A 27,658-nucleotide genomic window follows, 5' to 3' on the forward strand; every position below is an offset into this window, starting at 1 on the left:
TATAAAGAAGGGTCCGATTCTGCTTGCAATGCTGAAAAATAACCAGGATTAGAACCGATGTCATTGAATTAGTTTATTAAGAGTTACCGCTTACCACAATATGAGCAACTGTTACCGAAATTTTTATTTCTAACATTTCTTTAAAAAAAGAAAGAAAAAAACACTAATTTTTGAGAAATTTGAAATCTACCATGGCCGTAGAATATAGGTGCAGACTTAAATGTTGAAATCCGCACTATGCCGATGCGGCTCCAAATTGAAGTCCACACCGGTATTTTGCGGCCCAGTCTTTTCCTTTTTTTTCCTTACTCTAATTTCAACTTTGAAATAAAATATTGGAATCTGCAAAATTTTGATTCCTCTCAGAGGATATGAATTCTAAGGTCTAAAGTTTTGTTTCTTCAGACAAAAGAAAAGAAAAAATGATGAGGCCGCATAACACCGGTGCGGACCTCAGTATTTTGGTCTGCATCGGTGTTCTGTGGACTCCGGCTGTGCTAGATTTTGAATTTCTCATAAATCAGGCTTTTTTTAGTTTTTTATTTTTTTTCAAAAAAATTTCGGCAACTGTTATATGATACTGTTAAAAAAAATCAATTGAAAAACCTCTGCTGGTCGCATTTGCATGCCAACCTTTTTTTATTTTTTATTAAAGAACCTTTTATTTGTAAAAATAAAGAGCTTGTGAATTTCAACATCCACTTGATGTTATCGAACCAAAGTTAGACCAGCGGTTCAGTATTTGTATAGGACCTAGCAAAGAGATGAGAATTGGTTTGTGGTATAGCCTATGCCAATGTAAACCTTAATTCAAATTCAATTAAGTAACTTAACTTTTGGGTTTTAGATCGAAACTGTTCGATCCGAATCTGCAATAATCCATCTCAAGTGGATTGCACACATTCTGAGTAACATATTCAAATTTCGAAATGATCTCAAGCGACGGATTCGAATTGAACATTATCGATTCAAAACTAAAAGATTAGGTTACTTTGGAGGATCCGGATCTTGTCAACTTTGGATTAGAGAAATTTATGCTCTTTTATTATAAATCAATCCAAAAAATACCTACAATTCTACATTTCTACAGCCAAATGGCGATTTTACATTGCCAGCATCCCATTATCATGTTTGCGAATTAAACTCGAATACACTGGTCAGGGCCTGTTCGGCAACAAGGAAACTATGTAGGAATGAAATTTTTTAATATGAGAATGAGAATTTTGATTTGTCAAAACCAAAGTCATTTAACCCATTGAAAATTTTAGAATATAGGTGTTCGGCAAATGTATGAGAAATTTGTAGGTGTTGATTTTCTTATTTCTTTTTATAGAATATGTAATACTAAAATTAAACTATATTAAGTGTATTGATACTAATTATTGATTATAATTAATATAATTGCACTAGATTTAAAAAAAAAACAATGAATTGATTACACACTGCTAAGTAATATTATAGTGAACTGACCACAAATGAGAAAATTACTAGACTAATGTGACAAGATTATGTTAGTTGTCAAAATACGAAGTATTACAAATAGAAATTAAAACTAGTTCAACGAACATCTTACTATAAAAAATTCCTTCAACCTCATTTTTTTTCTCAAAGTTCGCATTTGCTGCAGCCAAACAGGCCTCGACTGTTCGTTCACTTGGGAAAATGAATTATTTAGTGCGGAAGTAAAACTTTTAGACACGTTACATCTCTCTGTCCAGTGGGACCCAGAGAACAATCACCATTACACCGTAAGATATACGCTTATTATTTGGTCGTTACTCGTTAACTAGTTATTCCAATTCCAATCCGCCTCCTTTGACCCAACGGTCGTCTGCCTCAGCCTCAGTCTCTCATTTTTTTTTTTTTTTGATTAGACTCAGTCTCTCATTTTTGCCAAGGTAAGAGGGCCATATTTTTTTATCGCTCTTTTACCCCCACCCGAATTTTTATACCGTCCCAATTAGCATGACCAGGACTCCAGGAGGATGAGCTACCAATAGAACCATTCCACGTCACCGGTATGTCATTGTGCGTAATTTTTAACGGTGGGAGTATTTCATACTATTAATTTTTTCCCGAGAAAAAAAAAACCAATCCGCCGCCTAAAGCGACACACCACGCACAGCACAGCTTACTAGCTCAGAGCAACAAAACTAGTCAGTACTTCCAGCTCGAAAGGAAAAAAAAAACAACATAAAAGAAAAATCGAAAAGTACGGAGCTCGAGAGAGCGCCAAGGGCAAGCTCTCCAGTCTCTAACTAAGGAGGAGGAGAAGGTGCAAAGAGAGCTGATCCGGAGAAGGATCTATACGCCATGGTCTCTAGAGGTCTCTTCGGGTGGTCCCCACCCCATGTACAACCTCTGACGCCAGTGTCAGAGGTCTCGGAGCCGCCTGAATCCCCCTCTCCGTACGCGGCCGACACCGGGGCGGACGGGGCCCCACTGCCAGCTGATGGGGTGGGTCCTGCTGAAGAGGATGACATGGATGAATCAGATGTCGTGCCGCCTCCAATTGCTGCTCCATTCTCTAGGCTCTTTGAGTGTGCAGATCGGTTCGATTGGGTGCTAATTGTTGCTGGATCTGTTGCTGCTGCGGTGCATGGTGTTGCTCTTGTAGTGTACCTACATTTCTTTGGGAAAGCTGTGAATTTGCTTGATTCACAACAGCTTGCATCGGCTTTGCATGGGAAAAATGATGAGTTACTGGAGAAGTTTAAAGAGGTTAGTGGTTAGTTTGAGGAAGTTGGTTTTGTGATTAGTGTTGTTACTTTTAGTTTGGGTTTGGATCCACTAGCCTGAAATGGAAGATTTTGTTTTAAATCTCGGTCGAAATGTGTGTGATTTGTTAACCCTGCTTCATCAAACTGGAGTTATCTTTTGGTACTTTTAGAATTGATACGCTGCTCAACCAATTCAACTCAAACTGACTAAGATGCGCAGTGAAATTAAGTCTAAAGCTTCACTCATTGGGCCTCTGGTTTGCTCCAAATTAAAACTTTAAAAATGAAAAAAAGACATCAGGTTAACAATTTAGATAAGTAAGCGAGAATGATGGCCACAGTAAGCTTTATTTAATTAAAAATGCAGGTTCGTTAACGACTAATCCAATATTTCAAATTTTATTGTCTTTTGCTTTTAGTTCACGTCCTTTACTCTTACATAATGATTCAATTCTTGTTGATATCTTTTATATCATTTCTTTTTGCAGCATGCATTGTACATTGTCTATATAGCTGGTGGTGTTTTAATAGCTGGGTGGATAGGTCAGCTCAAACTATCATTTCTTTAGAGAAACAATGTTCTATTATGAATCATTATAAATACTTCTGATTTACTTATTTTCTTCTTCTAATTTTGTGAAACATGCAGAGGTATCTTGCTGGATTATCACTGGGGAGAGGCAGACGGCTGTTATAAGGTCAAAGTATGTGCAGGTTCTGCTTAATCAAGACATGAGTTTCTTCGACACTTATGGAAATAATGGAGATATTGTCAGTCAAGTTTTGAGTGATGTTTTACTCATCCAGTCTGCTTTAAGCGAGAAAGTAAGTGTCCATCCTACTGGTGCAGTTGGTACACACCATATGGGTCAATTCTGAATCTTTGTGCCTTGGACATTACTTTTTGAGTAAAAAACAATTACCTGAGAATAATACCTTAATAATCAGTTTTGGATGGATTACTCAGCCAATTTACTGGACCGGTCCTATATAGTATTTGAAGTTGTTTTGAGTATTCTCCTTTTCGGGCATCTTATCTGGCTCTTTTATTTTCTTTGCTTGCTTTGTTAGGGCATAGCTGTGTTATTAACCCTTTTTAAGCTTGTCGCATACAAGACATCGCAAAGAACCAAGAGGAGTATCTTATAAATTGTTGGTGCTATACAAGCAGCTCCTATTATGCTTTGAAGAGTCTCTTAATGCTAATTTCGATTGGTACATGTGGTATACAGGTTGGTAACTACATACACAACATGGCAACATTTGTGGGAGGGCTTGTCATTGGTCTGATCAATTGCTGGCAAATTGCTCTTCTAACCCTAGCGACTGGACCCTTTATTGTGGCTGCTGGTGGTATTTCAAATATTTTCCTCCATAGATTGGCTGAGAACATACAAGATGCCTATGCTGAGGCAGCTAGCATTGCCGAGCAGGTCTATATTCTTTCCTAGAACTTTTTACTCATCATATATAGTCATATATTCCATTTGTACATCCATCCAATTTCCATTTACTATGTGGTCTCAACTCTCAAGGCATAGAACTGATGGTAGAATATTTATCTTTGTTTGGTAATCTCATTTTGAATTTTCTTTATTTGTTTTGGTGCTGATTGTCCAAAGAGAAAAGTTGAGACCAAATTGGATTAGCCTAGGGTCCAATTGCATGGTTAAACATTGCTTGAGGTTAAGAAAATGAGTTACAGTGAGGCATATTTGTACAACTGGTTAATGAGGTTGGATTGGACTTATAATGAGAGTTGGTCACATATTTATTTAACGAGTACCATACCAGTTTAGTATCTTATTAGCATTAATCATTTTCAAATATGTTCATTATTTTATAGGCAATGTCGTACATCAGGACCTTATATGCCTTCACAAATGAAACCCTAGCCAAGTACTCATATGCAACATCACTTCAGGCTACACTCCGATACGGGATTTTGATAAGTCTTGTACAAGGGCTTGGTCTAGGTTTCACGTATGGCCTTGCCATCTGCTCTTGTGCCTTACAACTATGGGTAGGGAGGTTTCTCATATCTCATCGAAAGGCAAATGGTGGTGAAATCATAGTAGCTCTTTTTTCTGTGATCTTAAGCGGCCTGTAAGTATGTTCTTTTTTATGAAAATTACTGTAGATGCCCCATTCATAACCAGGCAACAATGTTTTTGTCCCTCCGAAAAAAGAAGATAAAGAAGATTTTTATACCTTTTGGGCTTCTAGATTGCAGCATGGTTGTTATCACACTGGCTGGTTGATAGTAAACCAAGAAAAAACCTATAGTAACATAATAGCATTAATCAATTTAGATTCTACAGCTGTTTAGAACAAAGCACTGAAACTATCAGTGCATGTTGGTGCAGTATACCGCTATTTGCTGGTTGGCCTTGACATACTAATATGTAGTATTTAACATTTTATGTGCTTTCCTTTGTCGAGAGTTATGCTTCAACTCCTTTTGACACTGCCTAATTTCTCACCATACATTGTGTTTTTTTTTTTTTAATTTTTTTTTTTTATCTTTGAAGTGGACTGAATCAGGCAGCAACAAACTTCTATTCATTTGAGCAAGGTCGAATTGCAGCTTATCGATTGTTTGAGATGATAAGCCGGTCGGTCTCTGGTGTAAATCATGAAGGCCGTGTTTTGCCATCAGTACAAGGAAATATAGAGTTCAGAAATGTGTATTTCAGTTACCTCTCCCGACCCGAGATCCCTATTTTGAGTGGCTTTTACCTTACCGTACCGGCCAGAAGAACCGTGGCACTTGTCGGTAGAAATGGGTCTGGAAAAAGTAGCATTATTCCTCTGATGGAGAGATTTTATGATCCGACACTAGGTACCATTGACATATATTTTTCTAATTTCTGTTGAAGCTTATTTTTTAGTGACGAAAAATCTTACTCTGGCCAGCTTGTTTATTGTTTGTTTTCTCTTTTGTTAATTTAATGGCTTCATTCAAGTGCAAAGTACTTCCTGCTCAAGTTCTATAATATAAAAAGGAAATTATTACCACACTGCTATTACATGTGGATATAGCACTGTTCTTAAAAAGTACATTGAAGAATTTTACCTGATTCTGTGGCAGGTGAAGTGCTATTGGATGGAGAAAACATTAAGAGTCTTAAGCTGGAGTGGTTAAGAAGCCAGATTGGCTTAGTAACGCAGGAACCGGCTTTACTTGGCCTCAGCATCAGAGAAAACATTGCATATGGGAGATCGTGCACACTTGAGCAGATCGAAGAGGCTGCCAAGACAGCCCATGCACATGCTTTTATTAGTTCTCTTGAAAAGGGCTATGACACGCAGGTGCGGACACTTTTATTTCTTATTGCTATTGTAAATATGCAAACAGAAAAGAAAATAAGAAGATCGAATGCCATGGCTATTTTGTTCTCTTTTGCTTAATGTATTATTATTAATATATTAATATTATTATTATTTATTTACTTATTTCTTGGGATTGGGATGGGGTTGGGGTTGGGGAGAGAGGGAGGGGTGATGTTATTTGGTTTCTGTATCACCACAAAATGCCTGCCATCTGTAGTTCCCCATGCTACCAGATAGAATGCCAAAAACTAGAAATAACATAAGAGGAGGGTTCAAATGCCTCCATATTTTGTGCCTCCACCATGCCTCTATTTTAAAAAACTTTAATAATTCAAAATTTAAAACTTAAAAGTCAAAATAAAATTGTTGGATATGATCTACATCATTTTCTCTATGCATGTGTAAAAAATTATGACATTTCAATTTTGTTTTGATTGTCATCAAGAGCTTGTAAGAAACGCACTAATGTGGATGATTTCTAGACGTTGATTTTGAACTTGTTGATTCACATATAACCAAAAATTGAAATGTAATAATTTTTTACAAGCACAGAGAGAAAATAACATAGATCACATCCAACTATTGTATTTTGACTTTTAAGTTTTAAATTTTGAGTTATTAAAGTTTAAAAAAATGGAGGCACAAAAAATGGAGGCATTTGAACCAAACTTTTTATTCAATATAAACTAAAAAAGGCTATACCTTTACTCCCTCTGAAAAAATAAAACAAAAAATCCAGACGTTAAGCTTGCTGCCAAAAACTGAAGGTGCAATATTTAGTTTCTGTGTAACTCCTCAACTTGTGTTATCTTCTATTTTCCACCTTTATTTTCCTTCTCTTGTTGATGTTGATGAAAATTTGAAATATGTATCTCACTACAGGTCGGCAGAGCTGGCTCATCACTAACTGAAGAACAAAAGATCAAGCTGGCCATAGCTCGAGCAGTGCTTTCAAATCCATCTATTCTCTTACTCGATGAGGTAACTGGTGGCCTTGATTTCGAGGCTGAGAAGGCAGTTCAGAAGGCCCTCGACATTCTAATGCTTGGCAGGTCAACTATTATAATTGCTAGACGACTCAGCCTGATTAAAAATGCTGACTACATTGCGGTAATGGAGGAGGGACAATTGGTCGAAATGGGTACACATGAGGAGTTGGTTAATTTAAATGGTCTATATGCTGAGTTACTTAGATGTGAGGAGGCAGCAAAGCTTCCTAGGAGGTTAGTTCCCAATCATAAAAATAAACATTTTTTGTTAATTTTTTGGAATTTTTTTAAGATGGATTTAAAAAATAATTTTGATTTGGTCTTAACTGGTTTTTAACCCAAACCAAGCAACATACATTATGTCGTAATTTTTTATTTTTTTTAATATTTGGTTCAAATGTGGGATGGGTTTAAAAATTTCGGTCGGTTCAGTCTAACCGGTTTTTAAAGTTTCTAAACCAAACCAAACTGAACAATTAAACCGGTTTTAAAAAATGAACCAAACTGATCCATTTAACTGAAAAAACCGAACTGTTTTATCCAAACTCTCTCGGTTCGGTTTAAAACTGATTAAACCGGACCCAATGAACACACCCTACCTGTAAATTGCATTACCTAGCTGATTTAGCCATACTACATGAGAATAAGTACCGAAGAGAAGCTTTAACTTCCCGTCATTGGTCTTAATGCTTGTACAGGATGCCAGTAAGGAAATACAATGAAGGCACACCATTTCAGACTGACGACCAATCGACCTCTCCTAAGATGTCTAAATCACCGTCTCTCCAAAGAGCACATGGTTACTCCAACTACACCGATATGCAACATGGGTCTCCAAAGGGTCAAAATGCACTCTCTGATCATATCTCAGAGGCCCCGCCTTCTCTTAAAAGGCAAGACAGTCTTGAGACAAAATTACCGAACCTTCCCAAAATAGATATACGCCCTCCAAACACTATAAACCGACAATTCTCTAATCCATCTGACCAGGATCCAGAATCACCAGTGTCACCCCTTTTAACCTCAGACAGCGAGCGCTCACATTCAAAAAATTTCACATTGAACCATTTCTATGACTTGAAGTCAAAATCAAAGAATTCAAAAACCAAAACAAAACCCCCATCCTTCTGGAGGCTTGCCGAGCTCAGTTTTGCAGAGTGGCCATATGCTCTTTTAGGGAGTGTGGGAGCTGCCATTTTTGGCTCCTTCAATCCTCTATTAGCATACACAACAGGATTGATTGTGGCCGCTTATTATAGGATAGATGTTCATGACATAAGGCACGAGGTAAACCGCTGGTGCATGCTTATAACTTGCATGGGGATTATGACAGTAGTGGCTAACTTCTTGCAACATTTTTATTTTGGTATTATGGGAGAGAAAATGACGGAACGTGTTAGGAGAATGATGTTTTCAGGTACTTTTCTTTATAATGAACACTCTTATTCTTGAACCAATTGATTTAAGGACAGTGAATCAAAAACTTCTATTTGCAACAGTTTTGGCCAATTCTTTATGGTACTTATATGTGGGGCTGGTGAAACCAAATTGGTGAGTAATATATGAGACCTGGAAGTGCATGTTAAGGCGACCAGGACAATTACTTGTGACTGAGATGGCTATGATGACAATATGGAATACTTGTGTTGAACAGTTTCAAGATATTGGACTATTGAGACCATTATGGTTAGGGTACCTGTATTGTAACTGAGACAGTGCCCTTGACCTTGTGCTGGTGGCATTATCAGAGTCTACTTGTATCTGTATAAAGAATGCTATCCTATTGGTTTTTGTAAAAAAAATCATATTATTATCATTCTCTGTAGATCCCAAATGGACCTAACTAAGCTCTATAAAACAAAGACTGACTCTTACTGGTACCAGACTTATACAGGCCATGTAATTAGCAGTATCCATTCCCTATTGCAACATACATTTGTTTCCATAGCAAAATATCACATTTCTATAGTGAATTAGAACAAGGAAAATGAAATTGATACCTTTCCTCCAGCGATGCTACGAAATGAGGTCGGCTGGTTTGACGAAGAGGAGAACAGTGCTGACGCATTGTCCATGCGCCTGGCGAATGATGCTACTTTCGTTCGTGCAGCCTTCAGCAACCGCCTTTCCATTTTTATTCAGGATTTTTCGGCTGTTGTCGTGGCTCTTCTTATCGGGATGCTGCTCCATTGGCGTGTTGCTCTTATCGCTCTTGCAACTGTACCTGTTCTTATTGTCTCTGCTATTGCACAGGTATGTCATGTCGTTCTTTCTATTAATTTTACAGTTTTACTCTAAAATAGTGTTGCATTGAGGCCGTAAAATGGAATACTAGCAGCAATTGCTTGTATTGCTCAGTAAAGGCACCATCCTGATACTGTAGAAGTCAATGATTTTTGTTTTGTTAATGTTTGTTTTGGGTTGAGTTTTGTTATTCTGGGTAGTGTCTGGTGATATATTTCTTACTTTCTGTTTGTCAATTTCTTGGGAGCCTCATGTCCAGTAAAAACTGAACTAAACTAATAGGGTTCAATGTCCGCACTTGTTTGCTGGTCATTTTACTTCAGAGCTAAAGACCATCTTTTTATTTATTTTCATAAAAGTCTTTGTTTCGGCTATCAAAGGAAAGAAAAGAAGAAGAGAAAAGCACCCCCTTCTATTTTTTTTGCTTAATTTGTAAAATTATCTATTTGCAGAAATTGTGGCTTGCTGGTTTCTCGAGGGGTATTCAGGAGATGCATAAAAAGGCCTCTTTAGTTCTAGAAGATTCCGTAAGAAACATATACACGGTTGTGGCCTTTTGTGCAGGAGATAAAGTGACCGAGCTATACACTGTGCAGCTCCGAAAAATCCTCACGAAAAGCTTCCTTCACGGCACGGCCATTGGTTTGTTCTTTGGCCTCTCCCAATTCCTTCTTTTTGCATGCAACGCCCTTCTCCTTTGGTTCACTGCCGTTTCAGTACATGAAGGCCGCCTTACCATAGCAACCGGTTTGAAAGAGTACATACTATTCTCTTTTGCAGCCTTTGCCTTGGTCGAGCCATTTGGTCTCGCGCCTTACATACTCAAAAGGCGCAAATCTCTTATCTCAGTTTTTGAAATAATTGACCGTGAACCTGAGATCGACCCAGATGACAACTCGGGTTTGAAACCACCTAATGTGTATGGTAGCATCGAGCTTAGAAATGTGGATTTTGCATACCCAACCCGCCCCAATTTAGCTGTATTAAGCAATTTCAACCTCAAGGTTAGTGGAGGCCAAACAGTGGCAGTTGTTGGCGTCTCAGGGTCAGGTAAAAGCACAATCATCTCCTTAATGGAGCGGTTTTATGATCCTGTTTCTGGACAAGTTTTGTTAGATGGTCGAGATTTGAAGTCATTTAACCTAAGATGGCTGAGGAGCCACATGGGTTTGGTCCCACAAGAACCTGTTATATTCTCCACCACCATTAGAGAGAACATCATTTATGCTAGACACAATGCAACCGAGTCAGAGATAAAAGAGGCAGCTAGAATAGCCAACGCACACCATTTCATTAGTAGTTTACCACATGGTTATGACACGCATATTGGTATGAGAGGGGTTGACCTAACACCCGGTCAGAAGCAGAGAATTGCAATTGCTAGGGTTGTATTGAAAAATGCACCAATTTTGTTGCTAGATGAGGCAAGTTCTTCGATCGAGTCTGAGTCGAGTCGGGTTGTGCAAGAGGCCCTTGACACGTTGGCCATGGGGAACAAAACAACTATTCTTATAGCACACCGGGTTGCTATGATGAAGCATGTGGATAACATAGTTGTGTTAAATGGGGGTAAAATAGTTGAGCAAGGGACTCATGATACACTTGGGCAACAGAATGGTTTATATGTTAGACTCATGCAACCCCATTTCGGGAAAGGGTTGCGACAGCGGCCACTTATGTAAATTGGGTCAGGTTTAATACGGTATCGGTTGATTGTAAATTCATGGTAGGTGCATTTTACTAAAATTTTGTAACACGTTGTGGATAGGTTATAACACGTACGAATGCTAGGATTTAGTAGATTGGCAGTAGTTTTAACTGTTTTCAAGACTAGAATATTCTGTTATAGATTCTTTTTGAGGGAGACTATCCTCTTTGCTGTAATCTCTAATGCCTTGGATGTGTTAGTTTGATCATTCGTATAGATGTATAAAATTATATTTTTAGTTTGATCATTTTTTTTCTGTAAAATTTATTCATAATACTGCGTGTGCCAGCACTCTCTGTTGATAGTTAACTTCTATTTTGCTAATGCTGAGATCTCATGAACCAGACAATCATCAATCAAATTAACAAGTAAAAAACGATCTGCACATGCAAGCAAATGCCATCTGTTATAAAAGTCGAGTGCTGAAAAACTTGAGAATATTTTTTTTTAGATAAGCTTAAACCGAACAATCTTGCATATATATAATTATATATGTACAGATTTACGTATTAATATGATATTAAATCAAAATCAGCTAATTATTTTTATATGTCTAGCATCTTGAAAGAGTCGGCAACAACTTTGAGCTGGTTTCGAACTCGGCTCCACCGCCTCTGGTTCGCACCCACAATTAGTGTGTAATACCTACCTGAGGAAAGAATCAAGGAAGAAAAGTTAGTAAGCACAAATGTATTTTGTTGAAAGCAAAGCTGCATGACAACATAAATTCTTGGTTCTTAGTTCTTACCATTTCCAATAGCTATAGTCGCAAATGCAGATCGAGCAAAGTTTGGCGATTCAAGTTCATACTCAAAGGTCCAATAATTCTTTCCATCAACAGTGCGCTGCATCCAGCATATTATTAATATTTCATAGCTAAATTTTTTCCACTAAACAATGTATATATTTATAAATGAAACAAAACTGTACCTCTGTCATCTCATAGATGGTGGGAACCTGTGTTGGTGCAGCATAAATATTCTTCACCAAATTGAAGATCGCCTATAGGCAGGAAAATAATTTAGTTCAAAACAAAATTATACTGCATCTTATTAAAGCTCAGAGATTTAAAATAAATTGTAGAACATATAAAAAACAAAAACAAAGAATACCTCGTCCATTGGGCCCAAATCATGCACGTCGGTTTTGCTTGTAGGGATAAATCCAACTCTGACATGTTGTAATGCAGCAAACTTATCTTTGAATGCTGAGTCATGCCCTAAGAAATCAAAATCCTGCAAATGGGAATTGTATTCATAGGCACCAGGTATCAAATGCACTTCCTTTCATAATAAACAGAACTTCAAAAAGCTGGTGAGATGACGCACCCTCCAATCGGACGGATAGTAATATGAATACCCATCAATCTTATCCACAAAAGCTTTATAATTCTTTGGAACCTCTGCAATCTTGAAATAAAATTTAGTTACTCACATTAATGGGATTCAGAGATATTAATCCATATCCTTTAAGAAAAAGGGAAATGGCAGCCACTAGAATTTTGACACAGGGTACAATATTAGATCCGTGGTACTATGACTCAACAAATAATGAATTTGAATCTAACTTAAAGTGGAGAAATTAGGTAGCAATTCAACAGAGTTAAGTATTAGTGAAGTATATTTGAAAATAGCATTACCATCAGCAGATGCACATCTTGAAAGAGATAAACCTGTTGCCAGAGTCCCAATCCCTACCAATGCTGCTCTTCTCTTGATTAAATCTACTAATACAAAAGATAACTTATTCATATATATAGAATTTCTCCTCTCACCTGGTACCATTGGCAAACCTAAAGGAGGTCAGGGGTAGGTAAGTACGATTCGAATTTTTTTTTAGACTCAATGGTATTTTATAGGGATCTAAATATATATTGTGCCGTGACTTGGATCATATATAGTGCCGTGATCAAGTTAGATTTATAGGTGTCGTGCCATATCGTGATCAAATTTGAAAGGATGGTCATGATACGTGAATGATCACAACACGTTAGTCACACTGTGACCACACGTGAAGTGTCCAAACGTTTGGTCACGTTTAACTATTTTTTTTATAATTTAGGTTAGTTTTTCGATCAAGATCTGGCTGTTCTAATTACACGTGACTTACGTGACTATGTGCCATGATCAAATCTTTTGCGTGACGTGCCACGCCAAATTTACATAAGATGATCATGTCACGTGAATAGTTACCCAGCACACATGTCGTGTCATACTGTGACGGAACCGTATCGTGCTGTGACGTGATTTTTTTCGATCCTATAAGCTACTTCGCTCTGATTCGCCAGCAGAAAAAAAATTATACTCTTGTCAATATTTTGTGCCTATCTCTAACCGAAATCCTAAATACGCTATGCCTGGTACTGACATTTTCGTTTGTATTTTTTTTTTTTTCTGGGAATTACATCTGGCACTGATTGTTATGTTAGCAATTAGAAGATTACCATTTTCAAATGTAACAGCTTCCTTGGAGCATGCTTTAACAACCAATGGAGGAACCGGTCCGGATCTGGTTCGCACAGGAGAATTTGGCATAACTAACTGTAATTAAAGGAAATAGAAGAAAAAGAAGAAAAATTCACCAACAGAATAAGTGCAAGAAAGGAGGAGACGAGGTGCGGAAAAAAAAAGGGAGGGGAATTTACTTGGTGAGAAAGAGACGAAGCCCAGGTGGGTAGAGTCGCCATTAGCAGAGCTCAGTTGTCTTGGTGAAACTAAAATTTGCGGTCTTATTTCTAGTAAAATAAAAGGAAGAAGACAGATGAGAAGAATTGGTTCCCGCCTTGGTTCGTCTACAAAGTAGCCACGTCATCCCTCTCTTATCCGGGTTACAATTTATTCGTCCAGTCATATATCCGCATTAATCAATTAATGGATCCTTATTTAGGACTTGTGCAGGCTTGTTTGCATAACATTATTAATATACTAACATTGCAAAAAAGGTTCGTTTTAGTGTTATATAATCAAAGCCGAAATTTTTATTAATAACCAGTGTTTTAATATTCGGTTCTTATTCGGTATTTGGAAAGCCACTGAATACCGAATATACAGTATGCAGCTGAATATTCGGATTTTTATTCGGATTTATATATTCGGATTTTTATTCGGATTTATATATTCAGATTTTTATTCGGATTTATATATTCGGATTTTCAAATAAAAAATCATAGACATTAACTCTAATAAATATAGATAAACATTACAAATAAGCATAAATAAAACATAAGTTCAAACTTAAATAAATAAAATTATAACTTATTCGGTTCTTATTTAGATTCTTATTCTCTATTCGGAAATATTCGGTTCATATTCGGTTCTTATTCGGATTCTTATTCTCTATTCGGTTCATATTCGGTTCATATTTGGTTCTTATTCGGATTCTTATTCTCTATTCGGTTCATATTCAGTTCTTATTTGGATTCTTATTCTCTATTCGGAAATATTTGGTTCATATTCGGTTCATACTCGGTTCTTATTCGGATTCTTATTCTCTATTCGGAAATATTTGGCCGAATAGATAATATGCGGAAAAATATTCGAAACCGAATATTGGACCGAATGCTCATTTTCTATTCGGTTTCCAACCGAATACGAATATTCGGCCGAATAGGCCGATTTTTAAAACACTGTTAATAACCAAAAATAATAATCAAATTACAAAAAATATCCCAATTTTCAACAAAATTCCAAAAATTAACCATATTGTTGGATTATCCAGCGGTAATTCAGAGCAAAATTATTGAATAATCCAGCGTTTTTGGAATTCCATGTTCTAAAAATAGAAGATGTTCTGATTTTTTTTATTTTTTTCTATTAAAATAGTAGAAATATATTTATATTTCTTGAAAAATAAATGGAGTACTATAGAATTAAATTTACTAGAAAGATTGCGACAAATAACCTAGATAAATATTTTCAGGCAAGATTTTTTAAGACGGTAAAAAAATTGTTTTTTTGATGTGTTACTGGAAAAAAACAAAAATATTTTAGATCTGAGTTATTGATCCTAACTCAAAAAATCACTTATGAGTAAATGAAAAAAATATTGTGGTCCTTCTAATAAATTCAAATTCTAAGTTACTCTCAAATTCTAAGTTACTCTATATATTTCTCAGAAGCTATTTTATATTTTAAATATTTTAATATTTTTCTAAAATCACCTTTGGAGAAATAGATGAATTATCTTAGAATTTGAATTTACTAGAAAGATCGCGATATTTTTTATTTACCCAGAAGTAATTTTTGAATCTGGATCAATAACTCAAATTCAAAATATTTTTATTTTATTTTCTAGTAACACATCAAGAAATATTTTAATTTTTTACTGCCGTAAAAAATCTTGCTTGAAAAATGTTGATCCGGATTATTTGTTGTAGTCTTTCTAATAAATTCAATTTTATAGTACTCCATTTATTTTTTAAGAAATATAAAAATATTACTAATATTTCAATAAAAAAATTAAAAAAATCGAGAACATCTTCTATGTTAAAAAACCGCTGGATTATCCAGCATAAAGGAGCTATAGCTGTTTTGCTTTGAATTACCGCTAGATAATCCATCAGTATGGTTATTTTTGAAATTTTGTTTAAAACTGGAATATTTTTTTTTAATTTGATTTTTTTTTGTTATTAATAAAAATTTCAATAATCAAAGCTGCTAATAGCTCAGGGGTGAGAAAATCGCTCATAACTCGTGACTCGCTCGTTAACTGAATGAACCGAACATGAGCAGACCCCAACTCGCTCATTAAGAACCGAGTTATAAAAAATCATGCCGCATCCAATCCCAAGTAGTTTTATTAATTATGTAGAAAGTATGTTGCGTCTTGTGTACATTGCAACATTAAGACACGCTAAACATTGATTAACAAAAACAAATTCAAACAACATGCAAATATTTTGTTTTGTGTTGATTAACCTATCAGACATTGTTGAAATTTATTACCTATAATTTATGATGCTTGAATCTAGTTTGTACAACTTGGCAGCATGCCAATATTTTTTATTAGAGAAATTTTCTTAATGAGTCTTTTAACGAGCACGAATTAACTCGATCACGAACACACACAGTTGTCAACTCAGTATTATCTTCTCAATTCGAGTTAACCCGCTCATTAACTTTGTGAACCAAACACGAACATAACCCAACTCAGCTTGTACTCGGATCATTAACGGCCCTAGTAGCAGCAAAGGATTTTTAATAACATGCAGTTACATCGGAATTTAAATGAGATAAAAGTTGCAACAATATAAAATTGTCGACCACGCCTAAAAATTAAAGCACTTCATTGTATATTTTTCTGCTGGTACATATTATACTAAATCAATCATTTCTTCTGCTCCAGAGTTATCAGACCTCAGCTGTTATGCTGAATAAACCGAAATACATTCTCTAAAACAAACTGGGCAGAAAAGCTACGACTAACAAGAAAAACAAATTATACATTAAGCAACAAAAATTCCTTTAACGTTTGGTCTATTCAATACACTAATGCTTAAATGCCCCTTCTGACAATTAACCAGCCACTAATCCAACACTCTTAAAACCCTAATAATCTCAAACCCCCTTTGGGGCAGGCTTAACCAAACCCAACCCAGACCCGCTACCAAGATGCTTAAATTCAACTGCCTCCAGTTTATCCCCATGTGCGGAGAATCCAGTCCCTCCCTTCTCCAAGGGCACCATATTCTTTGCCTTGCACTCCTTATTGCACACCAAACACACTCCATCCACCTTCACAAATTTATCCCCACATTTTTTACAAAATACATGGCCGCATGTGCTAACCACCACCAGAGAAATCGTGTTGGTCAGAGTAACCTTGCAACTGGGGCAGATATATGTCGTTTCCAAATTCTTATTTCTGGTCTCGTCTTTATCTTCTTCGGTGAAATAAATTGGAAATAGCGACTTCATCTTTAGCTTTTCATTTCCCTCTGGACAGGTGGTGTCAGTCGAAGGCACATCGACTTTTAGTGGCGCACCAGGTGTGGCAGAGGGAAGCCAGAAGGCTTTCATCGTGCGAAGGGCCTCCTCTTCGAAAGAGGTCGTCTTCACACTGTTGGCGCCGTGAAAATTGTTCCGGTCACCAGCTGTTGCGCTGCGATTGGACGAGGATTCTGTGGGGACTGCACTGTGATTCTGTTTGTCGAAGGATTCGAGTTCACGAGCTTTTTGTAGCAGCCTTTTCTCTTCTTCCTCCTCTTTCCCTTGCTTCTGTTGAGCTTCGTATGCTGCTAGCCTCCTGCCATGGAATAAATTGTTTGAATAAACTGAAATAAAATTGAAAAATAGTATATATACCTAATTTTAATGAATCATCATTGGTACTGTATTCTGGATACCTATCATACAATTGAACTAGATATATATATACAGCTTCCAGCCATGGAAGCCAAATTTGAAGTTTGTAATTACTAAAACTGTCAAGGAAAATAATGAAAAATCCAGCTGAACCTGATTTACAGTTATTATACATCAATTATCAAAACAAGTCCTCAATTCAACAACTTAATATTAAAACTGCCAAAGATATGGTCTAATCCAAACGCAGCCTTCTTTAACCTCCTTCCAAACTTTATCAATGCAAACACTAGTCCAAAAAATTTCCAATCAGAAACTATCCAAGAGAAGAAAGAGAGAACAATGAAGAGAGAGGTGTTAATTTTAATATGAAATAGTGAGCGACCTCTTGATGTCCTTCTTCTGAGCGAGGAGGCACTCAAAGATGCACTCCTTACAAAAGACATGGCCCTTGAGACAGCAGAGGGGGTCGATGAAGGGCTTGAGGCAGAGGCAACAGGCGTCGAAGGGCTTGATTGAGTCCTTGCCCAAGCGCTCCTTCTGCGTGCCATACCCGAGCTTCCTTTTCTCCTCGTATGTGAAGAACGCTAGGTCGTTGTTGTTCTTCGAGTGCCTCTGTGGCATCCTTGCTAGTTCCTATCCTTCCTTTCTTCCTCGTCGATCCAAACAGTCTATACGCCTAGCTCCAAACTGTTTAAACCTAGATCGGAATCGAGGTCGGGGTTGGGGCGAGTCGGCGAGAGAGAACGGGAGATGACTACGAGTCTACGACGACACTGGTCGACAGAGGCGGTCCAAATGGGGGTTTCGATCGGGATTAACGGTTCTTTGGAGTTGGGGGCCTGGGGCACAGATTAGAAGAGGAGTAATTTTGGGCCTCTTCGAAAGCCCAAATATCTTCTGATTTCGGCAGCTCCCAAAGTCTGAAATTTGTCGGGCTCGTATTACTTTCTTAAATAATCCCCCAAATTAGATAGAATTTTTTTTTTTCCAATGCCGGATTTCTAAAAAATATAATATTTGATTTAACACCTAACTTTTTTGCTTAATTATTATCTGTTCAACAGCTATGATTATTACATATATTGAGAAACAATGTATTTGCATTGCATTCAAATATTAATAATACCTTTTTCTAGAACTCGTTATAGAGTAGAACTAGGGTGTTCTTAAGAAAAATGAGTAAACGAGTTCAGATGAAAATTGGGCACTAGTCAAGTATGTATTTTAGGGAGTCTCGAAAACGGAACGAAAAGATCAAGACATGTTTGACAGTTCTGTACTTGTGTATTTCTTGACTAAGTGCGCAATTAGAATACTGTTTGCAATATTTAGCAGGCTCAAAGCCTCGAGTATGTTATACCTTGCTATATATAAACATACCAAGTTATACAAGTATAGATCTAATTAATGCTCAGCGTTGTTATTTTAGTCCTCCAAATAATTACATATGCACTACTAGTGATCTCTAGTCAACCATGCTATTTTGTTTTTCTGGCAACATTTTACGGTGCTATTTGAGTGGCAAACATTTTTGCACCTAGCAAAATCAATTTGCTCGAAACGCCAGATTAACAAGCATGAGATGGATCCATTGTGACTAGGCAGTAAGAAATGCCACCCGCTTGTGTTCCTTAGAAATTTCTTTTTTTTGCTTGAATCATGCCCGTAGGCCATGTTCCTTAGAAGTTACGACCCATGTTACATGAAGTGTGATGCCCCTTTTATTGACCAGTGACCACACCATGTTCGTGCATCCTAACCAAATTACAGAATTATAATCAGCAATCCTTTTATTGACTACTCAAATAAAAAGGAATCAAATTATGATGATCAATCCTTTTATTGAATACTCAAATAAAAAGGTATCGAATTATAATCAGCAATCCTTTTCTTGAATACTCAAATAAAAAGGTATCCTTTATTGACCTAAGTAAATATTAGCATGTATTGTTCTTGTTCATTTTTGTTGCAATGCATAAAACATATACAAATGTAATTCCATGTAGCTTTTCTTAAATATTTGTTGCCAGCATAATCTGTTCTTCGCTCCTTTTAGGATAGTTCAGAGCTTAATTAAACCAAATGATAATGTTATGAAAAACTCACCAAATCCAGAAACATGAATCTCATGTCAAAGGAGAAAAGGGAACAAACAAAAAAGTAAATTACATGGCAATTTTAATATCGGATGCAAGGCACCTGAACTGCATAAGACAGACCACAAAAGGGCATAGAAGGTTTTATATATCATCATATAGATACAATGGCACTAAATCACAAAAGTGCACCACAAGAATGCATCATTTAAACTAACCAGTTGGTTCATTTATCATCATATATATTCAATGGCACAAGAGGGCTTCTTGCTGTCTGTTTCTCTGCCTCTACAACCAGCTTCGGTCCTTTTTCTTGACTTCTCAATTGATGCACTGCTCTGAACTCAGCTACAATATCAGTTAAAGAAGCTCTCAATCCCTCAATTGATGCCGAGCTTGGCACATCTATCAGTGCATCAGCAATTTTCGCTGGACTTCCGAGCTGTATAAATAAATAAGCAATCATTAAGAAGTTCCTAATATAACTGTCTGCTTTATGTATTCTAATTATTTGTTTCTTCACTGGACTCCCACAACATATCTCTGTTTATTCTAAATCTAAAACAACTAAGACACTTATCCCATATTCTTGAACCTATATGGAACTTTTACTGGGACAAAATTGCCCTATTAAGCTTTGGATAATATCATTTCCAATAAAGCTTATGTTAGTTTAATTGTTACATATATTAATTTCCCCTTATATTAAGTAAACCTTACCAAATAATCCTCATGCAAGCACTTGTTTGCCAAGGTTCTCATGGATTCCAAGCTTTGGCTATGATCATCCTGTAATGATTTCAAGCTCCTCACGGAGAGGTCAGAAATTGATTCCAGCTCCTGTCTCACCTCTTGGTCAAGACGAAGTGAATCTATAAATAAGCATTAACCTCTAGTTAATTAGATCAGACAGTACAAGGGTATAGTTAATTAGATCAGACAGTACAAGGGTATAGTTAATTAGATCAGACAGTACAAGGGTATATATCAGATGAGGGTTACTCATCTACAAGAGAAAACTATATTACAGATTACTCTCCCTAGGTTGTGTCAAATGTGATTCAACTTTGTATGGTCATAATAAAAATATCAGGGTGGATAGTTGGATAATTACTCATTTGATAAATAATCAAACAATTTTCAAATTGCTTAGAATTGTGTACTGTCTTTCTATATGGTACAGTCATAAAATGGATATATTTATATAACCAGAAACACTTACTCTCTGAGGAAGCACACATATCAGAAACTGTACTTTGGAACTTCAAGTTGTTCTGTGAAGAGACTGATGATATCTCTTCCAGAGTAGTTTCCTTTTTGCCATTCCATTGTCTGCAAACAAAAATTAGTTTCACAAAAATCAATCTAACAAACTTCTCTATATCAACAATATTATGTGTTTTGAAAAATAATAAAATGAAAAAAATTACTTGATGGAACACTCTAGCTCAGCATAAGCATCCTTATTAAGCCGGTTTACTAACGACTGGGCACTCAACCAGTGAAGACTTGACTTCTCTATACTCTCCAAGCTGCATTGGAAAATCATGCAGTGTATTAATTCATAACAAACATTGGACCTGAAACTCAAATTGTGTATGCTTACTCACCAGCACTGGAGTGTTGTGTCAGTTTTACTCCTAACTTCAGAGCTTCTGGTTTTATCATCCTCAAACCGAAACTCAACTTCTTCTGTGTGCTTCATCCATTTGCTCTCAGCACCATGGGAAAGTTGATTCATGTCAGATATCTCCAATTGTAGCTTGTTCCCATCTTTACTTAATTTCTTAGTAAGGTGTTCCATGGCTTCTGACACCTACAAATGTTTAATACAAAAATTACAGATATTAACAATTATGCAAGTATTTACCAAAAACATGACACTGAAAAATCACCTACACCTAATAATAATTTAAGAGCAAGGCTCATACTCTGAGAAACCAGGTTAATGAAGTGCATGCAATTACAGAATTTATGTTGTCACATAAAGAATTTTCCTTTAATTTGTGAGTCAGCACTGTGAGGTACAAAATCATACCATTTTAGTTTTTTTAGCAGTCAACTTTTCCAATATTCCAGCTATCTTATCCAGAGCTTCTCTCTCCTCCCTAGCTGAACTTTCCTGTTTAAAATATAGCAAATATAGCAAACATAGTTATCAACTCTCCCCATAGACTACATAATGGATTCGCTCGCAAATAGAAAACAAAAAACTTACTACCTTGAAAGCTTTCTCAAATTCCTCTAGCTGACCTGATGTGACAGTTTGGTTCTCTTCAATACTTTTTATTGCCCTTGAGGCACGTGTCTTTATTTCATTGAAAAATTCCAGAGTTGCTTCTGAGATGGTTTGTGTAGAAACAAGATGCCAGTGTAGTCTCTGTCAAAAATTTCAAATTAAATGAAAAAAAATATTGAAGGAAACATCCATCATTCGCTATAAAGTGTAAAACTCACTTCCTCATGTTGTTTAGTGAAGAAAGTTATCATTTCCTTGTGTTCATTTAGAGATGCATCCATGTCATATAGTAGTTGTTCAGCCTCTGTAGCTGCACATGCTAGAAGCTGCAAGCAGGAAAAGTATAATTTTGATTAATGAAATATACTACAATAAGACCGTGCTATTGAAATATAAGTGTTGTTTTAAATTCTACATTCTCAACAGCAGCTGCTTGAGTAGCCATGATCAAGACCATCTCCTCATAATCCGAACTGCACTTAATTTTGAGTGCATTTATAAGTCCCTTCAAATGCTGCGCCCCAATATCATATATGCCTTTAGTTCTTTCGATTTTCTTCTGCAGCAGGGTTGTTGCCTGAGCCAAGTTATATCTCCATCATTAGTTACACTTAAATGTTATCCATGAGAATGCTTTGGAAAATAATAATAGCAATTCATTCATTGTAAATACCATGCATCTCTTTTCAAAGTATGAGGAAATTTGCTCCTCAGTTATTCTCAAGAACTTGTGTTGTTCGCAAACAGACCCCACAACAGTGCTTTGCAAGGCTCTTAAACTATGGTCTAGCTGGCTGCTCAAATTTTGCATCACCTCCTTGTTTTTATCTTCTTTTATAGTCTGTCTCTCTATGAAAGTTTTACATTGTTAAAGCAAAATAAAAAGGATCGAAGTTAACATTATTATTTTAAAATTAAAATTACCTATCTTGGAAGATAGAACCGACACGTCTCCAGATGTGGTCTCTAGAGTGTCACGGAGATCCTTTGCACGGTCAAGAATTATATGTTCTATTCCATGATATAGTAGATAAGTTATTAAGAACAAGAATTAAAATTCTCAAATTTCAAGGCTTGTTCAGAAAACCAAATTTTCCTTAAGATGGTCCCAGTCCTTTTTTTTTTAACTAGAAATGGCCTCAGGTTTTGAAGTAACAGTACATGATAAGATCCATTATGAGCTCTAAGCAAGCAGGTCTGAATGTAATTAGGTTTTATGTATGAAACTATGAATCATGTCTTCCATTCAGAAAAACCTCATTAATAGTACACCTAAACTGACTAGGTAAAACTAACCTTTGGAAAGTAAACTTGAAATAATAAAATCCTTTTCCTTCAGAGCAATGGTTTTTCTTGAGTTTACTTGTTCGAGCTCTTGGAAGCTTTTCTGAGTTGTTTCAAGATTTATCTACATTTTGCAAAGTAAAATATTACATCAAGGGGTCTTGCTGGTCCAATTCTAAAATCTAACCTAAAAGTACTATTGTACCTTGCATTCCCTTATCTCAGCTTCCCTGTCCAGGTTATTGTCTTGTTCTGCTCGATAGAGCTGCTTAAATCTCTCAGATTCCTACAGAAAAGGAAGGTCAATTAAGGTACATATAACAGACAAGAATCGGCTGATCATGAAAGAAATAGGTTTTAAACTTATGCCTTTTTCTTCTGACCCAGGAGAAGCTCTAACTGTTCAATCTTCTCCCTCATTGCCTGTTTATGCAAAAGCAGTTAGAAGCAGCAAGGAATGATAGGTTATATACAAAAAGTATAATAATGTTAACTTTATAATTATTTATTTTAAAGGAATTACCTTTCTATCTGCCTCCTCTTGAACAAATCTGTCATGTGATATGTAAATGCCGTTCTTCTCTCTAGCCGCTTTTACATCTGATATCATGTTACTGAAAATCTTATGAACTCAAACTTGACCAAGTACATACAATTGCAATAGACAGACATAAACTCAGAGAAACATAAATTGAAGACATACCTTGTTTCATCTTTTCAATCTCAAGGTGTAGATCCTTGAGGAGCACTGCTTTTGTGACCTTTTGGTTAGCCTATAAAATTTATATCAGCTTGAAGCTTAATCTATCCAGCAAAATTAAAAGGATAGAAGAGGAAAAATAGAAAACTGAAGGAGAACCTCAGGCTTGTTCCTTATGCTTCTCGCACGAGATGCATAGTCGAGGGTAATGAGAGTCTCTTCAAGACAATAACTAGAAGGAGAGATCGTTGCAATAATGCATGTCTTGGCTTTACCACCTAAAGACTCTCTTAATAGCCTTGTCAACTTGCTATTCCTGATTGCATCAATGTTTATAAGGCAGAAGCATGAAATTATAAAATGTATAACAACAATAAGTAGTTTTTCTACAGGAGAGTAAACCAGAAGCTACCGATATGGAATATGGCTATTATGCTCAGAGAGTGCGGTTATGACACGACCTAGTGTCAATAAGCTCTTGTTTATTTCCCCAGTCTCTCTTGCTTTACCCTAGGATACAAATTAAAATCAATAATTAAGTTAAGAACTTGAGATGCCATAAAGTTTAACACAATAGAAGACGAGAATGTATGATTCCTCTTCCATTTAGTTCTTTAATATACCTCTTTTGCACCAGAACGAGCTATGTTCTCTGACCCGGCCAAATCAACAAGGCTGAGCCGACCATATTTCAAAAGCTCCTCATCTCCCCACTTTTCCTCTTTCATGTGTATATTTATAGAGAAAACAATATGTGATCGGCTGTACATTAAGGAGCACCAAAAAGTCGTGCATAAATAGAATTGAAATTTACAATGTCTAATAAAAGAATCAAGAATTGAAGTTTTTACAAGTGACCTGATTGATCAAGGATCAGCACTTAGGGTATAAGTTTCTTCAAATTTGCAGTTAAACCCAAATTAAACCTCAATCTTGAGATGTAATAACAATTTAGCCCAACCAGACAGCAATTTAACCCATATTTTGTCCAAGTGAATTCTCAGATTGACAAGACATAAGGATTGCAAGTGGTTGAGGGGCTCAAACTGACAATGGAAAAATACTGATCTTTCCAGGAAATTTGCAACCCACCCTGAAGGAATACAGCATAGCAACCTAAAACCTAAAGCTTCTGATCTTTCCAGGATATTTGCAAAAATAATCACCTGCTTTGCTTGTTAATTGCCGTCTCAACTGAACGCCTCCTAGAGGACCCACACTCTAACAAAGAATATACCTCGTCCGGGCTATAAACTGCAACTTCTTCAAGCCCTCTGATCACCTCTCCTCCTCTACCATCCTCTAACAGACAAATGGGCCTCCTTTGCCTCTCATCATAAAACCGACACTGTTCTTCTGTGGCTAACAAATCGGTTATCTCTTCATTGTATAGCTCTAAAAAAGTGATCTTCATGCTGTAGTCAACCTTTCTTTCTTCCAAGATTTCAAATATATGACGCACAGCTCTTGGAATCACACCAGCATTGTCACTTAACTCATTGACCTGAATTATAAATGATATACAGCTTGTTACAAAAACAATATTTTATTAACTTGATAAAGAGAGAGTGAGATAAAGCAGTGTGAATAAATGCTCTAGAGCTTAAGTGAACTTTCTGATAGATAATTTTGAGAACACTTTTTGAGAAAAGTCACAAATTAGATCAATGTTCATACTAGCTTCTGTAATTTTCTTGGAGAAATTTGCTCAATGCTAGTAATCCAAAGCCTCCTGGCATGTAAAATGTTTTTTTCTTATTTTATATATTTAGCATTCTTTACAGATATCATCATATATGGTTCAGCATTGATTTCATAAGCCAGAGTTAATCTAACCTTGGATTTCATCTCTCCTTCCATTGTATATGTTTTACCAGTACCAGTTTGCCCAAAGGCAAACACAGTGCAGTTGTAACCTTCAAGTGCCTCAAGGACAATAGGAGAAATTGCATGATCATATATCAACCTTTGTTGTGCTTTTGGACCAAATACCTAGTGAAATAAATATAACAAGTAATAAGATATGCAATACAGTACTGACAGTAAAATATAAGAATTTGAAAAGGAGGTCATCAATACCTTGTCAAAGGTAAATGTCTTATCAGCTTGCATTAAACTGTTCTGTGAAATAATGACCTCTTTTTTTTGTTGGTTACAAGATATTACACTTTGCGCCTGTGTCTTTTGTTCTTCATCATTTAAGGGCCTGGTAAAAAAAAAAAAAAAAATACTCCATATAAGGATGCATTAACATATAGTGCATAATTGGACTAGTCAACTATTATATTAGCAGAAAGCATCTTGATAAATCAAACTCCATTAAGAAGTGCGCTTGCTTGCTCTTTTGGTTAAGGTGTTAAACATCCTATCCAACATCAGCATCAGTCAGATCAGTAATTGGGTTACTTAAAGAGAAAAACCATGCAATTCAATGTACCACGACATGCAATGTCACAGTTTACATGTATCTGTTCCTTTTCAATTGTAAGTTAAATTTCACATACCGTTCTTTAATTTGAATAAGGCGAAAAGGTAAAGCCTTTTATCCAAAAAGAATAAGTCGAAAAGAGATCATTTACCTGCATCGAAGTACAACTTGTACTGGAACCTCTCGATCTCTGTCATGCTTGTGGCTAGTCGAGTTTCCATCAGCCCATCTTAGATCAAGATTTCGTCTCTCTAATCGTGGTGTGTAGATCGGAGAAGGAAAAGGAGCCGGTGCCACAGAAAACCCTAATCTCCTATTCGGAGTCGGAGTCGCTGCCATTGAATCTTAAACCTTCCTCTAAAATATGGAAACTAGAAACATAAAAAAACCCTAGAACAACGATCAATAGCCTATTCGCGAGAAAGGAAAACAATAATTGATCATTTACCTGTCAATTTCCTACTATGATATCTCTGTCTTCGAGGTGAATTCGAAATGGTACCGCTGTATCAGTGTCACAAGTGGAAGTGGGGAACGACAGTGGAGGGAGACGAAAAAGTTGCCAAATTTTCAAATTTGTGGTGTGTTATTCCGTCGGACTACGATATAGGACCGTTTCCGTACACGCGCTCTAATGCCATTGGCTTTTGTAGTGGTTCGCTGCTAACATTCAGCCAATAAAGTAAGCAACAGGCCTTATAGAAAATTATACATATGCTCACGTTTTTTCGAAAAAATTTAAAACTGTCCGTATCGAGATTCCTCGTAAAAAAAAAGGTTCTTGGTTCGAACTCGGATCTAGGCAATCTTTTTTTTGTTTTCATATGATAATTGAGGACGGTTCAAATGTTTTTATTTTTTGTGTCTTTATTATGTCTCTATTTTTAACAACTTAAATAATTCAAAATTTAAAACTTAAACGTCAAAATAAAACCGTTAGATGTGATCTATGTTATTTTTTATGTATCCATAAGATATCACATTTTGATTTTGTTTTTATATGAATCAATAAGTTGAAAAATCAACGCATTAGTATACATTTTTACAAGCTCAAGATGCCAATCAAAACAAAGTTGAAATGCCATAATTTTTTACACGAGCATAGATAAAATGATATAGTTCATATCCAACGGTTTTATTTTCAATTATAAGATTTAAATTTTGAGTTATTAAAGTTTTTAAAAATGTAGACATAATGGAGGCACAAAAAATGGAGGCATTCTATCTCTAATACAAATGTTCAAATTAATTATGACTAGGAGTAGGGTTCGAACCAGAGTGAACTGGATTCTCAACTTTGTCAACTATACTATCTTTTTATATTAGAATATATAACTAGAAGAGGGATCAAGTTACAACAAATTACCGCAACCATTTTCTATATTTTCAAAGTTCAAATCGTCGATTCAAACCGTTAGATGTGATCTTCACAATAAAATGTGCTTGGAGACCAAGTTTTACATTTTTAAAATTTTTTTTACTATTTATTAAGATGGGTACAAAAACTAGTCAAATTCAGACCATTGAATTTTGTACCATCTTAATAAATAGTAAAAAAATTTCAAAAAATATAAAATTTGGTCTCCAAGCACATTTTATTGCGGAGATCACA

At 36.1% G+C, this 27,658-nt stretch overlaps 4 protein-coding genes across 5 annotated transcripts; 1 reads left to right on the top strand and 3 right to left on the bottom strand.

Moving 5' to 3' along the window:
• The first annotated feature begins 2,067 nt into the window (after window positions 1-2,067).
• LOC144555920 (ABC transporter B family member 20-like) lies at window positions 2,068-11,235 on the top strand. Its single transcript, XM_078304360.1, has 11 exons — window positions 2,068-2,721; window positions 3,209-3,263; window positions 3,370-3,545; window positions 3,953-4,153; window positions 4,567-4,826; window positions 5,252-5,562; window positions 5,812-6,032; window positions 6,936-7,276; window positions 7,741-8,459; window positions 9,054-9,295; window positions 9,739-11,235. The coding sequence occupies exons 1-11, from the start codon at window positions 2,314-2,316 to the stop codon at window positions 10,966-10,968; spliced, it is 4,164 nt and encodes a 1,387-aa protein (XP_078160486.1). The 5' UTR covers window positions 2,068-2,313; the 3' UTR covers window positions 10,969-11,235.
• Window positions 11,236-11,417: 182 nt separating this feature from the next.
• Window positions 11,418-13,783, bottom strand: PNSL1 (PsbP-like protein 2). Of its 2 annotated transcripts, none has more exons than XM_078304362.1 (8): window positions 13,639-13,783; window positions 13,438-13,534; window positions 12,634-12,717; window positions 12,323-12,396; window positions 12,107-12,229; window positions 11,925-11,996; window positions 11,743-11,839; window positions 11,418-11,643 (listed from the first exon to the last, which is right to left on the bottom strand). In XM_078304362.1, exons 1-8 carry the CDS (start codon window positions 13,678-13,680, stop codon window positions 11,540-11,542), a joined length of 693 nt encoding a protein of 230 aa, XP_078160488.1. In that variant the 5' UTR covers window positions 13,681-13,783; the 3' UTR covers window positions 11,418-11,539. The 2 variants fall into 2 exon arrangements, with proteins under 2 accessions (XP_078160488.1, XP_078160487.1); XM_078304361.1 differs by having other exon boundaries at window positions 12,634-12,720.
• Window positions 13,784-16,263: 2,480 nt separating this feature from the next.
• Window positions 16,264-18,067, bottom strand: LOC144555684 (phosphoinositide binding protein). The gene is made up of 2 exons (XM_078304086.1): window positions 17,682-18,067; window positions 16,264-17,237 (listed from the first exon to the last, which is right to left on the bottom strand). Exons 1-2 carry the CDS (start codon window positions 17,918-17,920, stop codon window positions 16,550-16,552), a joined length of 927 nt encoding a protein of 308 aa, XP_078160212.1. The 5' UTR covers window positions 17,921-18,067; the 3' UTR covers window positions 16,264-16,549.
• Window positions 18,068-19,481: 1,414 nt separating this feature from the next.
• On the bottom strand, window positions 19,482-26,674 carry LOC144555456 (kinesin-like protein KIN-5B). The gene is made up of 24 exons (XM_078303794.1): window positions 26,495-26,674; window positions 26,198-26,403; window positions 25,698-25,824; window positions 25,455-25,610; window positions 24,785-25,122; window positions 24,242-24,380; window positions 24,031-24,128; window positions 23,778-23,934; window positions 23,622-23,691; window positions 23,442-23,518; window positions 23,288-23,341; window positions 23,124-23,204; window positions 22,931-23,042; window positions 22,559-22,645; window positions 22,308-22,483; window positions 22,050-22,211; window positions 21,853-21,960; window positions 21,617-21,775; window positions 21,434-21,517; window positions 21,006-21,211; window positions 20,826-20,927; window positions 20,618-20,727; window positions 20,116-20,267; window positions 19,482-19,837 (listed from the first exon to the last, which is right to left on the bottom strand). Exons 2-24 carry the CDS (start codon window positions 26,383-26,385, stop codon window positions 19,622-19,624), a joined length of 3,159 nt encoding a protein of 1,052 aa, XP_078159920.1. The 5' UTR covers window positions 26,386-26,403; window positions 26,495-26,674; the 3' UTR covers window positions 19,482-19,621.
• Between the last annotated feature and the right edge of the window lie 984 nt (window positions 26,675-27,658).

The sequence above is a fragment of the Carex rostrata genome, chromosome 6 (genome assembly GCF_964058835.1).
Source record: "Carex rostrata chromosome 6, lpCarRost1.2, whole genome shotgun sequence".
Lineage (NCBI taxonomy): Eukaryota > Viridiplantae > Streptophyta > Magnoliopsida > Poales > Cyperaceae > Carex > Carex rostrata.